This window comes from Megascapheus bottae, chromosome 30 (genome assembly GCF_031878675.1).
Source record: "Megascapheus bottae isolate mThoBot1 chromosome 30, mThoBot2.hap1, whole genome shotgun sequence".
NCBI lineage: Eukaryota > Metazoa > Chordata > Mammalia > Rodentia > Geomyidae > Megascapheus > Megascapheus bottae.
Genome location: NC_143538.1, coordinates 13,428,833 through 13,442,717, shown reverse-complemented (window position 1 = coordinate 13,442,717; position 13,885 = coordinate 13,428,833). Strand labels below are relative to the sequence as shown.

At 56.9% G+C, this 13,885-nt stretch overlaps 2 protein-coding genes across 3 annotated transcripts; both read left to right on the top strand.

The window, feature by feature from the left end:
* Positions 1-3,796: 3,796 nt before the first annotated feature.
* Nmb (neuromedin B) lies at positions 3,797-6,392 on the top strand. Of its 2 annotated transcripts, none has more exons than XM_090321502.1 (3): positions 3,797-3,958; positions 4,214-4,386; positions 6,138-6,392. In XM_090321502.1, exons 1-3 carry the CDS (start codon positions 3,802-3,804, stop codon positions 6,264-6,266), a joined length of 459 nt encoding a protein of 152 aa, XP_090177628.1. In that variant the 5' UTR covers positions 3,797-3,801; the 3' UTR covers positions 6,267-6,392. The 2 variants fall into 2 exon arrangements, with proteins under 2 accessions (XP_090177628.1, XP_090177629.1); XM_090321503.1 differs by having other exon boundaries at positions 6,133-6,247.
* A 907-nt stretch (positions 6,393-7,299) lies between these two features.
* Wdr73 (WD repeat domain 73) lies at positions 7,300-12,780 on the top strand. Its single transcript, XM_090321723.1, has 8 exons — positions 7,300-7,360; positions 7,535-7,602; positions 7,750-7,838; positions 8,848-8,936; positions 9,382-9,446; positions 11,141-11,305; positions 11,549-11,905; positions 12,492-12,780. Exons 1-8 carry the CDS (start codon positions 7,320-7,322, stop codon positions 12,725-12,727), a joined length of 1,110 nt encoding a protein of 369 aa, XP_090177849.1. The 5' UTR covers positions 7,300-7,319; the 3' UTR covers positions 12,728-12,780.
* The last annotated feature ends 1,105 nt before the right edge of the window (positions 12,781-13,885 follow it).

The window sequence follows — 13,885 nt, the reverse complement described above, 5'->3', positions numbered from 1 at the left end:
AGAGCGTGACTCCGACGCGTGTAAAGCAGCAGTGCTGCTGACAGGTCTGGGGGCTGTCGCGCTCGTCATCCTTTGTACCCTCTGCACTCATGGCAGCAGCTGTGAGGTGCGCTGGAGAGGGGGGAGAGGGAGGAAAGGAGCTGGGCGGAGGTACCCCACGGTGCTGGCCTGCCTTCCTGTCTGGAAACGGCATTGCCTGGACCTGCCCTGAGTGTTGGGCTTTGCTTTTCTCTGACATAAAGGTAGGGAAGCAGAACACGTGTGTGTTTCCATTTTTAAGCTTTCAAAGATGAATGCCAGGTAAGCCAGTGTGTGAGTAGCTCAGAGTCCTCTTTAATTCTATCTCCTCTGGGCCTCAGGTCCTGTGGAGGAAGTCAGTCCTAGTGGAGGGGAGGGGAGCCCCCTCTGCAGCCCAACTGGGGTACCCGCCCATGGAGCAGGGAGCACTGCCACCTCCGGTTCTCCATGAGACAGCCCAGCCCACAGGTCTGCGCCAGTGCCCAGTGCTCTCAACCAGGAGGAAGCTGGCAGATCACTAGCAGATGCTTTTCTGAGCTGTCTCGGCAACTTACGTGGGCCTCAGATGTTCTCATGTCCAGAGAGTACAGGCACACTGTACTGCCGCTGGCCGGACACCATTTGTCACCTTTGCAGGACAGGCCAACTACTGAGCATGGGCTCTGATTGCTTCCTTCCTGCCTCCTAGGGATTTAACACAGGGTTTCATAAGTGTTGGGCAGGCACTCTACCTCCTAACCCTTTTGGACTTTGGTTGTTTTGGTAATTTTTTTCCAGGGCCTTTTGCTCCAGTACCTGAGCTATATCCTAGCCCATTGCATTTGTTTTGGGGGTAAGGTCTTAATTAACTTTGCCCTGAATGACGTTGAACTCACAGTCCTTATACCTCTACTTCTCCCTCCCCCAGCCTCCCAGTAGCTGGAATTACAAGCATGTATCACTGCATTTGGCAATGGCTCTGTTTTTGCGCCAACCTGCTTTGCTAGACAGAGTTGAGCTCTCTGACACCTGTCTGAACCTCACCTCCCTGAGTGTAAATACCATTGTACTCACGTCTTCACCTGTACTTGCACTTACACACAGGGCTCTGTGAAAGTATCCTTTTTTTTTTCCTCCTTTATCGGGTGCTTTTGTTGCAAGCAACAGCTACATGTCTCTGAGAAGGCAACTAAAGCATTTAAGACATTTGAATCACTAGTAGCCAAAAATAAAAAGGTTATTTTAGGGGAGAGGTATTATGTTTCTGTTTTTTATATTACTTAGTTTAGCACTAAGGCATAGGACTTCAAACTAGCAGATTTTATTTATATATGTAATATAGTTTTTATATATTATATACATTCTATATGTAATTATATACCTTTATATCCTTTTATCTTCTCAGGTAGGGATTGAATTAGAGTATCATAGCAGGCAGTTGCTCTTCCATTCGAGCTATGCCTTCAGTCTTTTTTCATTTATTCTTGTTTTGACTTTGCCAGGCTTGACCTCAAACTTGCTTCTTCTGTCTGCCTTCCTAGCAGCTGGTATTACAGGCTCGTGTCGCCATGCCCAGCAGTAAATAAATTTTGTTTTGTTTTGTTTCGGCCACTCCTTGGACTTTCTCAAGGCTCAGGCTCTACCACTCAAGCAACAGCACCACTTCTGGCTTTTTTCTATGTATGTGGTACCGAAGAATCAAACCCTGGTCTTTGAACATGCTAGGCAAGCACTCTACCACTAGGCCAAACTCCTGGCCCAGAAGTAAATAAATTTTAGTGACTTTCTGAAACTATAAAAATGAAACCAGGCACTGGTGGCTCACACCTGTAATCCTAGCTACTCAGAAAGCTGGGACCTAGAAGATCACATTTAGAAGCCAGTCCAGGGAGAAAAGTCCATGAGACTTCAATTAACCAGCAAAAAGTTGGAGTGGAGATGTAGGTGTAGGTCAAATGATAAAGAAGTAACCGCAAAACCATTGAGGAGGAGTACAAGGCTCTGAGTTCAAGCCCCAGTGCTGGCACACAAAAAAAAGTAAAAGGCAAAGGAAAGGAATTTTTCAAGTATGATTTTTGAATTCCTGTAAGAATCTCAGCTGCAGGAAGCTGAGGCAGGGAGTTCATTTTATTGTTTTTTTTTTTTGTTTGTTTGTTTTGTTTTGTTTTTTTTTTGCCAGTCCTGGGCTTGAGCTCAGGGCCTGAGCACTGTCCTTGGACTTTCTCAAGGCTAGAGCTCTACCACTTGAGCCTCAGCACCACTTCCGGTTTTTTTCTATGTATGTGGTACGAGGAATCGAACCCGGGTCTTCATGCATGCTAGGCAAGCACTTTAACCACTAGGCCAAACTCCCGGCCGGGAGTTCATTTTAGTGTATGAGTGCAGGGCTAGCCTAAGCAGCATAATAAGACTAATCTTTAAAAAAAGAAAGAAAGAAATTCCCAGGGGAGTGGGGGTTAGTAATCAAAGAACTTAGAAGCACTTTTAGGTTTGTGCAGGTCAGGTAGGAAGCTTAGTGGCTCACTCAGGGCAATCTGAGAATTCATAAAATGTTTAAGAACTTACAATAGGGTCATCTGGTTGTTACCCATCCCCTCTCATTACTCAAAGCAATGCATCTCCACACTATTTCCAGATGCCTGTCCTGTGCTCTGGTCATGCTTCTCTGCTTCTCCTTCCATCTGATGCTGTCACTTTCTGTCCCATCTTGAAACTCGTCATAGCTTTGGTTTTGTTTTTTTTCCCCTGATTTTCACATGTTCAGTGGAGTATTCACCTAGACTGAAATTGTCCTAATCCTAGTCCTGCAGTCTCTCCACTCTAGTTTCACTGATGTTGCATGGGTCTGGATAATCATATTCAAGTTGATGTTTAGGGCCACATTGCTGTGTTTCCATGCAACTTTCCAGCGTGTCCCTTGTGGATAACTAGTCTCTGTGTCCTGGGTTCCCAGTGTCTGGTGTGTCTGCTCGACTCCATGTGTTATACCCCCTTATCTGCTGGGCGGAATCCTCCATCGTGGTCAGTGTTGTGGTCTTGCACCAGTGAAGCGCAGGTACGGCCTCGAGGTCATGCCCTGGCAGGCTGTAAGCTCCTCTGTGTAAAAATCCCTTTGGACGCCCCTCCTCTTCCCCAGGAGCGCGGGCAGAAACGGTCGAGACTCCCGCAGTGGAAACGTCCTCCTCAGTGCCCTGCCTGGGGCGCTTTCCCAGCGTGGGCCCGTCCTGGAGCCGAGGAAGAATAACCCTGCCGAGCGCGGCCCACGGCTCGAGGTCACCTGCCGGAAGCCCAGCTGGCTGCGGGCCGGGCCGGGCCGGGCGCGGGGCTCCCCCCGGGGCTTCCCGGCTTCCCAGCTCCCGGCCTGGCCGCGGTGCGTCTCCGGGAGGTGGTGAGAGCTGTCACCACGGCGCGAGGCGAGCTGAGAGGCGGGGAGCGCAGAGGTGAGACGGCCGCCGCGGGCCGGGGCCGGGAACCGCCCGCCCCGCGCCCACCCCAAACTTGTTTCCGGAGACGTCGGCGCAGCCCTCGCACCGCGCCGCCCGCCAGAGGTCCCGCAGGCCGCGCCCGCTTCCGGGAGGGCCCCGCCCCGCCTCCCGGGGTGCGCGGCCCGCGGGCGGGGGACGTGGGCGGCCTGGGGAGAGGACCGCGGGCCGCGAGGGGGCGGGGCGCGGCGCGATGGGCGGGGCGTCCCGGCCACGCCCCTCCCGCCGGCCCCGCCCACCGCCGGGCCCCGCCCGCCCGGGGTTTAAAAGCCGGGAAGGCGGGCGGCGCGAACCCGCAGCCCCGCGGCGGCGTCGCTCCGACATGGCCCGGCGCGCGGGGGGCGCGCGGCTGCTCGGCCGCCTGCTGCTCGTCACGCTGCTGGCTGCGGGCGTCGCCCCGCTCGCCTGGGACCCGCCCGAGCCCCGCGGCCGCGCCAACAAGGTCCGGGTGCACCCGCGGGGCAACCTTTGGGCCACCGGTAAGCGGGGAGGGGCCCCGGGAGGGAGCCCCCGACGGGCAGGGACAGTCCCAGGCGCCCCTCCCTGACTGGACGGCACACCCGGCCCCGTGCCCTCTCCAGCCCGCTCCGCCTGCACCCCTGCCTGCCCTGCCCGGAGCCCCTCCAAGCCCTCGGCCGCCTCCCCGCCCGCCCCGGCCCCCCCTGACCCTCCTGAGCCGGCGGGGGACCGGCGGGCCGGGGCCTCACGCCCAGGGCTTCCCCCGCCCTTCCTAGGGCACTTCATGGGCAAGAAGAGTCTGGAGCCGTCCGGCCTGTCCCCGGTGGGGTCAGCACGCCCCCCCTCCCTGGGGGACCGGCGGTGGCCGCTGAGTCACGACCTGCGCCGAATCCTCCTGCTGAAGAAGGCCCTGGGCGAGAGCCTCGGCCGCCCGGCACCCCGCAGCCAGGTAAAGCGGGGAGGCCCGGGGCGCTGCACCCAGGAAACCCTGCGTCCCCGCCAGCACCAAGGAAGGCAATGGCCTTCCCCAGACCCCTTCCGCCTTGCCGTCTACAGCCCTAGGCCCAGCCTCGTCTGCCTCTTGCCGCAGTCGGGGCTCTGCTAGGCCTCACAGCCGGCTCCAGGTCTGGGCTGAGCACGCGCAGCTGGACCAGCGCTCAGAGGCCCACCGCAGGGCCATCAACGCCCCAACCCCCACTCCTGAGGTGGACTCGGGGGCTGGTGCCGGTTTGCTGTGCTGTGGGAGGTTTAGCATCTACCCACCAGGTGCCAGTAGCATCTTTCTCACCTCTCTAAGTTGTGATAGCTGACGTTACCTCCAAGCCAGTCATGGTGCCATGCCCCTGTAGTCTCAGCTACTCGGAAGGCTGGGACGACAAGATGGCCTGAACTCAGGGATTTGAGGCCAGACTGAACAACATGGTGACACTTGGTCTTTATTGGGGAAAAAAAATGCAAACCAGTGCAATGGATAAAGAAATCCCAGCTACAGGGGAGGGGAGATAAGGAGATTACAAAGCAAGACCATCCCAGGCTGGAGAGGCCACACCACTTATTCCACCATGGAGCGCACACGTGTGTGTGTGTGTGTGGCCAGTCCTGGGGCTTGAACTCAGGGCCAGGGCACTGTCCCTAAGCTTCTTTTGTTCAAGGCCAACACTCTACCACTTGAGCCACAGCCACTTCTGGTTTTTTGTTGTGTATGTGGTACTGAGGAATCGAACCCTGGACAAGCACTTTACCACTGAGCCAGCCTTAGGGTGTTGCTTGGTTGGTGGGAGCTTCTCTGTTCCCTGTTGCTGGCACACTCCTGGCTGCAGGGGGGAGATATGGTGTGATCTGCACCCAGAGTAGAAGGTGGAATCTGGAAACAGATGTCACTTCACTGCTTAGCCTCCTCTTCCCCATTACAAAATGGAAATGCCAACAGACCCATTTCCTATCAAATGGGGCATTTTGTTTGTTTTTTATTTAGATGGTACTAGGGATTGAATTTAGGGACTTGAGGCTATCACTTGAGCCAGTCTTTGAGCCCCAGTCTTTGATTTTGATTTGTTTTTCAGACAGGGTCTCACAGTTTTGCCCAGCCTGTCTTGGACTTGGATTCTCTATGTCCACCACAGCTCATTAAGGCCTCAGTGAGTCTGTCTGTACTCCTCACAGTGGCGGTGGCTGATTCCCTCCCTTCCCCTCTTCCATGCCTATCTTACATCATGCTCCTGTTGAAAGAGGGAGGGGCATTCCCTAGAGGTCCAGCTCCCTCCCCAGCCAGCATCCCTGGCTTCCTGAAACACAGTTGCTCAAGGGCCTCAGATGCAGGGGCAGGAGCATGGGTGTAAAGGAAGGCGGTGTCACCTCTATGTCTGCTCACTTTGAAGGCTGAGACACTCAGACCAACTGGAGAGTCTCTGGGAAGCAATGCCTGCCTGGGGGAGAGGGGGGCGCGCTGGGGCAGAGCTGCATGGGGAGTGATGCTGACACCTGGCAACTCTATCAGGCCTGACATCTGAAAGAGCCTTGGTCACTGCTACCTGTAACATGGAGGGTGTAATGTGAAAAAGCAGCGTGCTGGCTGGAGCCGCCCCAGCGGAGAGTCCGCCTCTGCTGGTGTCTAAGGAGCAGAGCCCAGCACTTGGGATGACAGGGTGCCCCTCTCATCTGTCACTGCCCAGTTGTTCTCTGTATTTTCCTCCAGTACAGGAGGCCGACAGTGCAAATGCTGCAGGAATGATACCAGGACCCCGCAGGCTGACAACACGGCTGCCACAGCACCCAGCCCTGCAGGTCGCTGATTGGAACCCTAGTGCAGCGGTGGCCACCTCTGGATAGAAGTCCTGAGCGCAAATCTGTTGCTGTGGTATGGCAGTTTCTGGCTGGGTCACTAGAGATGTGATGCAGACACAAATGACGTTCCTGTTTCTTGTTTCCTGATGATGTTGTGAATAAAACCCTGCTCTTTCCATAGAATGCCTGCCCTGTCCTTTTTAGGGAAGGGGAGGGAAAAGGGTGCTGGAGGGCTGCGTGTTTGTGTTCAGTGAGTTGGAAGACTCCCTGCTAGGGCATCACACAGCCACTGACCAGGACTTACTCTGCCGCTCAGCAGGTGGAAACTGCCTGCTGGGCTCCTGGCTCTGCACTCTGCTTTTCTGCCACCAGCTGGCTCAGGCAAGGACCTCTGTTTCCCATGCTGTGATGGGGGCTGTACATAGCACCTTGTGTGACACACACACACACGCACACCGTACACACACCCTGTGTGACACACACTGCCCAGCACACACAGAGCACATAGCACCCCGTGTGACACACACACACACACACAGCACACACACAGCACACACGGCACAAAGATCCAGCATCATTCTGTCCCGGGCCCCCCTCGGGGCCACCTTCTCCTCCCGAGTCCCCAGCCTGGGGTCCCCAGGGCTGACAGGAGAAAGGAAGGTACAGCTTTATCTTCTTTCAGCTTGCTTGATGGTTTCTGGCTTCAGGACACTAACAGCCCTTCTTGGACGGCAAATACCCGGCCTTAAAATAAGAACTCGGGGCCCCCTCAGAGCCCATTCGTGGGCACGTTTCAGAGAACCTCAGCCCAGGGGAAGCCCCGCGGGGCGCGAGCAGCTGTGGGATGGGGGCTGAGCTGGCTGCGGAGCGCTGACCGCCGAGCGCTGACCGCCAGGCTCCGCCCCACCGGGAGGCCACGCCCACCCGGCAGCCTCCGGAGCCACGCCCACCGGGCAGTCCCAAGGCCACGCCCACCCGGCGGTCTCCGGAGCCACGCCCACCCGGCAGTCCCCGGAGCCACGCCCCGTCGTCGTGACGCCCGGAGGCCACGCCCTCTCGTCCTTTCCCGGAAGTGAGGGGCCGGAAGCGGCGGTTGCCATGGAGTCCGCGGAGGACTGGCTCGTGGAATCCTTGCGCCTGTGAGTGCCGGGTCCTGGGCGCGGAGCCCGGCCTCCCCCCCCCGGGGAGGACGCCGCTGTCACAGCCTTGCCTCACCCCCTCGCGGGCCCCGGAGGGCTCCACGGATGAGCCGGGCCCACGCCGTGGCCGCCCGCGCTGCCCCCGGCCCCGCGTGACTGCAGTGTCCCCTGCAGGTACCAGGACTTCCACGCCTTCGAGCTCTCGGGAGCCACGCGAGTCCTGGAGTGGGTTGGTGACAAAGGTAATCGCCCTGCCGGGCACTGGGAGGTGGGCTCTCCTTCCCGAGGCTGGACTGAGGGGAGCGGGCCGAGGGCCCGCCGCCCCCGACGCCGAGTGCGCCTGGCCCGCCCTCCTAACCGTTTGTCCCGTTATCTTCTCCTCTCCCCAGGAGTCCTGGTTGCCGGTTATGAGAGGCAGAAAAAAAATGAGATTCTTCATCTGCTCCTGCCGCTCAGACTTTCAGTAAAAGAAAACCAGGTGACGGGGAATAGGAACGCTGAGCGCATGGGTCAGGTTTTCTGTTTATGAAGCATTTAGGACCGCCTGTATTGCCTGCTGACTAGAGAGACAGGCGGGCACTGGGCTGGTGCAAGTAGTCTAACAGTCAGAGACACACGTGCGTAGAGATAAGCTCTGTTGAGTGGCACATAGTTTACCAGCCTAGTGAATAAACCCTTCAGACTTCCTCCGAATGACTCCACTGCATGCCGGGCACTGGTGGCGCAGGGCTGAAAGTAGAACTGCTCACAAGGCTGAGATCTGAGGATCAACGTTCAGAGCCAACCTGGCGAGCAAGTCTGTGATATTCTTATCTCCAATGAACCCCTAGAAAACCTGAAGTAGAGCTGTGAATCAAAAGAAGTAGAGGGCTAGTTTTGAGCAAAAGAGCTCAAGAACAGCACCCAGGCCTTGAGTTCAAGTACCACAACCAACCTGGAAAAAAAAAAAAGTCCCAGCCCAGTGCTCTTGACCACAACCAGCGCCTTTTCTATGTGGCCACCATTCCTGATCCTTAAATAGACATCCACTTTGACCTGGCAGACCTGGGCTGCGGCTCACAGCTCCATTCCTATGTGGCCTTACAAGTGGAGCTTCAGCAGCTGTGTTCTTGTCACATGGATAACGACTGTGCCTGCATCACAGGGGTCATGAGAATCAAATGGGGTACAGCCTGGGCACAGTGCCTGGCAGTAGACTGTTGGTAGGTGGTGCTGGCTGTACCCCCTGGAGGGAATCACCCGGGCTTTCCTGGATGACTCTGGAACACTGGGGCTCCTCTGGGAGGCCGGGTTGTCTGTGCTGTAGGAGCACTGCCGCAGGCTTTGGGGGCCTGGGGAAGGAGGCTAGCATGAAGGTATGCAAGGTCAGCTGTCAGGTGATCACCACAGCATCTGCCAGGCCAAGGTCTGCTCTTCCCTGGAGCTCCTGCATTGTTCCTTGAACAGCATGCTCTGTCTGATGGCTGCCGCTTTGCTTCTCGTCCTAGGGCTTATTCCCAGAAAGGGATTTCACAGTGCGCCATGGTGGGTTTTCGGACAGGTCTATCTTAGCACTAAAGCACGTGCCCGGCACCAGGTAAGGCCAGTTCTGCACCTCACACCTTGTGTTCCTGACAGCATGGGTGGCAAGGCTGGGCGCCTACCTCCTTATCACCACCCCTACCTCCCCGCACAGGGTTGTATTTACCATACAAAGGTCTTAGGCTGTTTTGGGGTCCCTGGGGTTGTTTCAGGGACTGAAAGCCCGCAGGAAGGCTGCCCTTCTCCTCCCTGGAGCTGACAGGGCATCGGTGCTGCACCCCTGGGGCTGGATTACAGGCTCTGACCCCCACTGGTGTCACCTTCTGGGTGACCACTGGGACTGGAGCCGGCCTGGGCTGGTCCCGTGGCTCTTGGTGACCTGAGCCCGCCAGGGCGAGCCTGCGCTGGGACCCATGGAATGACGGCGGGCATTTCCTCAGAGGTTCCTTCTGGCCAGGCGGGTAGGAGCGGACTTAACACTTCCTGTCTGTCTGGAATAGGTTGCTGGTGACCAGTGGCCGTCCGGGGGGCCGCTTGCAGGTGTGGCAGACGGCAGAGGACAGCGGTGAGTGAATTCTTAGTGGTGAGATAGAGGATCGCGTGCCTGTTCAGAGAAATGCTTGGAGCCAGAAGTGGGGATAAGGCTGCGTCTGCCTTCATACAAGCAAGGGCCAGATGTTAAATGGAGCTTTCTAACCTGGCTGGGGCGCAGCACCCGAGAACTGCAGGCTCACCCTCTGGGCAGGGCGGGGACAGACACCTGCTGCCCGCCTTGCTCCTTCCCCCGGGTCTAGCCCAGGCTTTGCACCTAAAGGCGAAGCCCTTGCCTGCCCAGCCCTCTGTGGTGGCCTGGGTTCCAGCTGTTGCAGCCCCTGTAGTTGTGGCAGGTGTTCTTAACAATTTTTCTGGTTTTGTTTTTTGCTATATTGGGGTTTCACCTCAGGAGCTTATGCTTGCTAGATATTCCCTGTACCGCTTGAGCTACACCCCCAGACCTTCCAACTTTATTTTTCAAACAGGGTCTTACGCTTTTGCCAAGGGCCACTGCCGACTACAGCTCTGCCTCCACCTCCTGATATGACGGGCAACAACCACCCGCTGGTTCTTTTTTTTGTTTCCTTTGCTTGGCTAGTGCTCTACCACTTGAGCCACACTTCTAGATTTCAGAAGTTTTGTTACAGTTGTAGCTGGGTTTATTCAACTGTGGAGTTCATCTTTGTGCATGAGGATCTTAAGGCTGTATGGCTGTTCAGTGTTCCACCCTCCTACCCTTGGTTTGCCTTGGCATCGTTGCTGAAGATCAGCTGGCCATAATTATAAAGGTTTCATTCTAGATTCATTGATCCATGTCTCTGTCCTATACCAGTTAGTTACTTTTATCTTTTCCCCCAAGTAGGCAGGGCGGGGCAGCAAGGGACAGACTTGAGGGAGAGGAGTCTTGCCATCCATTTGGTCTTTGGTGTCAGGGCCTGCCCTGCAGCCAGTGGCTTAAGGCTGTGGTAGGGACACAGAGGGGAGCGGGCAGGGTCAGGGTGGGAAAGCGTCCTCTGACAGACATATGACCATCTTCCTCCAGACGTTAACGCAGCAGATGGGAGGGAAGACCCGCCAGCTTTGTTTAGGATCCTAAAAGGGCAGTGTTTTCTTGGTGAATTTTCCAGCATCTATGAGTTGACCCCCAGCTCTGGTGTGCGCACAACCTGATCTGTGGGTACACAAGTACAGACCTAATCTGTCTGAAACAAAGAAATGGAAAATGGGAAATCTGAATTTCCCTTTAACTCATTGGTGCTAAGCAGGCTGAGGCCAAGACAGACCAAACCTGATCTCATCTGAGGCCAAGCATGGGCTTGTCTGGTCTGCCAGAGTCCAAGCTGCTCTCATTACCCAACTTACACTGCAGTCCGTGGTCTCTGGCCCTCAGTCCACGGCCCGAGGCCTCCTGGTGCATCCTCCAGCGCCAGACGCCGGCACATCACCAGCGGTCCCAGCACCATAATCACTCCCGAGTATTCCTGTTATTTTTCACTAAGGGTGAAAGTGACATCTGCAGTGTCATTCATTCTTTTCCTGTTATCCACCAAGAAAATGCCAAACCTGCTTGCTGAGTTCTGAGCTGCCCGTGTGAACAGAAACAGCTCATAAAACTAATGACGAGGAAATGACGTTGATCTGAAATGTCGATAGAAGCAGAGTTCGCACCTCAGTGTCCTCTGCCAGCAATCAGCCTTCCAAATGTCACCTCTTCCCTGTCCCCAGATGTCATTTCAGCTGTCAGCAACATTGCTGTGGATGAGGAAGAGGGACGTCTCTGGCCCAGGTTGGCCATTGTCCCCTCCATGGCGCCCAGCGTCCTCCACGGGGCGCGGCTCCGTGGCCTGAAGATCATAGACCTGGAATCCGGGAAGACCACGTACTCTTCAGGTACGGGAGGCAGCTGCCAGGTAACGGCACAGCTCCATGGAGTTCAGCACCCTCTCTGGCTGCTCTGCCAGGATGGGCTGTCCACCCAGCATCTGTGGGGTCGCTGGGAAGCAAGCCCTGGCCATGGGGTGGGAGGGCAGCCCATGGCACCCACCTGATGGGCATGCCCGCTCATGCTGTGAGCAGGAGGAGGCCTGGGGTCTGGCACACATCCCACAGCTTCTTGTGGCCTTGGCCTTCCAGGGGTTGAAGACGGGGAGGAACTGAGCAGCCTGCAGGCCCTCGACGCGGACACCTTTGCTTTCTGCTGTTGTTCGGGCCGTCTGGGGCTGGTGGATACCCGCCAGAAGTGGGCACCAGTGGAGATCCCCAGACCCAGCCCTGTGTCTGAGGAACAGAGGTGGTGTGCAGAAGTGAGGGCCGGGGACCAGCCCAGCATTGCCAGCCTGGGCTCAGCTGGTCAGCTCCGCCTCCTTGACCCCCGGCAGCTGCACTGTCCAGTGGGCAGCGCCCAGTGTCCCGTGTCTACACCCAGCCCAGACCCCGAGCTGCTGCGAGTGAGCTGGGCCCCGGGCCTGAGCAACTGCCTGGCCATCTCAGGTACCACTGGGCGGGGGGTGACAGCCGTGCTCTCCACGGGTGTGGGCTCCACAGAACCTGGTTCCCCTTACAGCTGCCCACAGGCGGCCAAGTTTGCCTCCACGGGCGTGGGCTCCTGGCCACTAAACTTGCACACACTGGCGAGGGCCTAGCAGAGAGACCCACGTCAGGTGGTGGAAAGACAGGGAGCTGCCATGAAGTGGTCCCAGAAAGAGGTGACAGAGTCTCGGATGCTGCTCTTGTGCCTGTGTTCTGAGGGGTGGTGGATGAGCTAGCAGGGGGCCCCCGCTCCTAGGCTGGGTGCTGGAGCCATTGCAGGGCCCATGAGGCCAAGAAATCCCCTCGATGGCAGGGAAGGAAGCAAGGGGTTCCACACAGCAGCAAAGAGCCAGGGCAGGTGGCATGGCGTGGCGTGGCGTGGCACCTTAGGCTGTGTTGGGGAGGGGGAGGCTAAGGCCACCTGCCGTGCCTGTGAGGGCCCAGGGCAGCGCCCAGCGTGAGCGCAGGGGGCAGGGAGCAGCAGACCACGGAGCTCGGGGCCCAGGGACTCGTGCAGGCTCGGCAGCCTCTCCCTGCTCCTCCTCAGGCTTCGACGGCACCGTCCAGGTCCACGACACCTCGTGCTGGGAGCCGGCCGGGAGCCTTGCGGAGCCTGTCTTCACGCACCGAGGCCACGTCTGCCTGGAAGGAAGTGAGGGGGACCCTGCCCCACTGGTCACCACCCACACCTGGCACCCCGGCAAGCCCAGGATGGTGCTGTCAGCAGCCGGCGACGCCTCCCTGCACGTGTGGGACTGGGTGGACCCGCGCCCCTCCCGCTGACCCCGAGCCTGCCTGCCCCGCCTGGGGGGCTGATGGGCCTGTGTGACCCCAGGAGCCTCCACTTTCTTTCTTCTCTTTTTAAATTTTTTTTAAATCAGGGTCTCACCAGCTATCCCAGGCTTGCCTCGAACTGAGTTGCTGGGATTACAGGTGTGCACCACTGTGGCCGGCCCACCAATTTCCTAAAAGGACAGGGATAACCACCACCGCTGGGGTAGAAGTTGGCCAGGCTCTCAGCACAGTGACTGCTCGGCCGGCCCTGCCTCCCCCCTGCCTCCCCCAGGGTGAAGCGGCAGCGCTTGCCCGGACTTCCTCATTGTTCAGCTCGGATGAGGACCAGTCATGAGGGCTCCTGATACAGACCGCTTCCCACGGTGCGAGGGCTTGCACAGCATTTCCCTCTCAGCCTGGGCACGAGCCACAAAGCAGAGCTCCAGTGCAAGCACCCCGCCAACTACGCTGTGGCAGCCACCAAGTAAAAGCAGAGCTAGTAGTTTAGAAAGTAGGATTGAGGCTGAATTTACAAGCTGCTTTGCTGAAAAACATCCGTCAGCCCCATCAGTCGTGGCCTGGGTAAGGAAGAGGTAAATCACCTCTGGGGAACTGAACGGTAAGACCTGCGTGGACAGCACCTGCCACACCTCAAGGGCGAATGACACGAAGAACGTGGGAACAGTGTGCAAACCTGGAGATGAGTTAAAATGTTTAGGAATCTGAATTGTCCAGTACATAGGACATGAAAAGCGGCAGGTGCTGGTGGGTTGCGTCCCTACTCGTTACTGGTATTTTACTTGAGTGTCCATTCATGTAATTTGTAGTAGTTTTGAGTTTCATGTGTTTTGCTTCTAGGCTAAAAGCAAAATAAATGTTTCATGTTAAAGGGGAAAAAATGTAAAGGCTGTATTACTCACATTTTGCAAACCTAATTAGGTATAATTATGTGTAGACTGTGCCGTGTTTTATGTTACTAGGTTTCTGGAGGGTTGTGGGAGGTATTTAATAGGAAAGTGTTTGGAAACAGGAAAGCCGAGTCCTCTCATCTCCCAGCCCCATGTCTGCTCCAGCCATACGCGCTGCAGTACTCAGCCATCAGAATCTGGGGGAACCGGTGCCTGCACCTGCTGTCCTGCTGGATGGGGAGCCCTGAGTTCAAGCCTC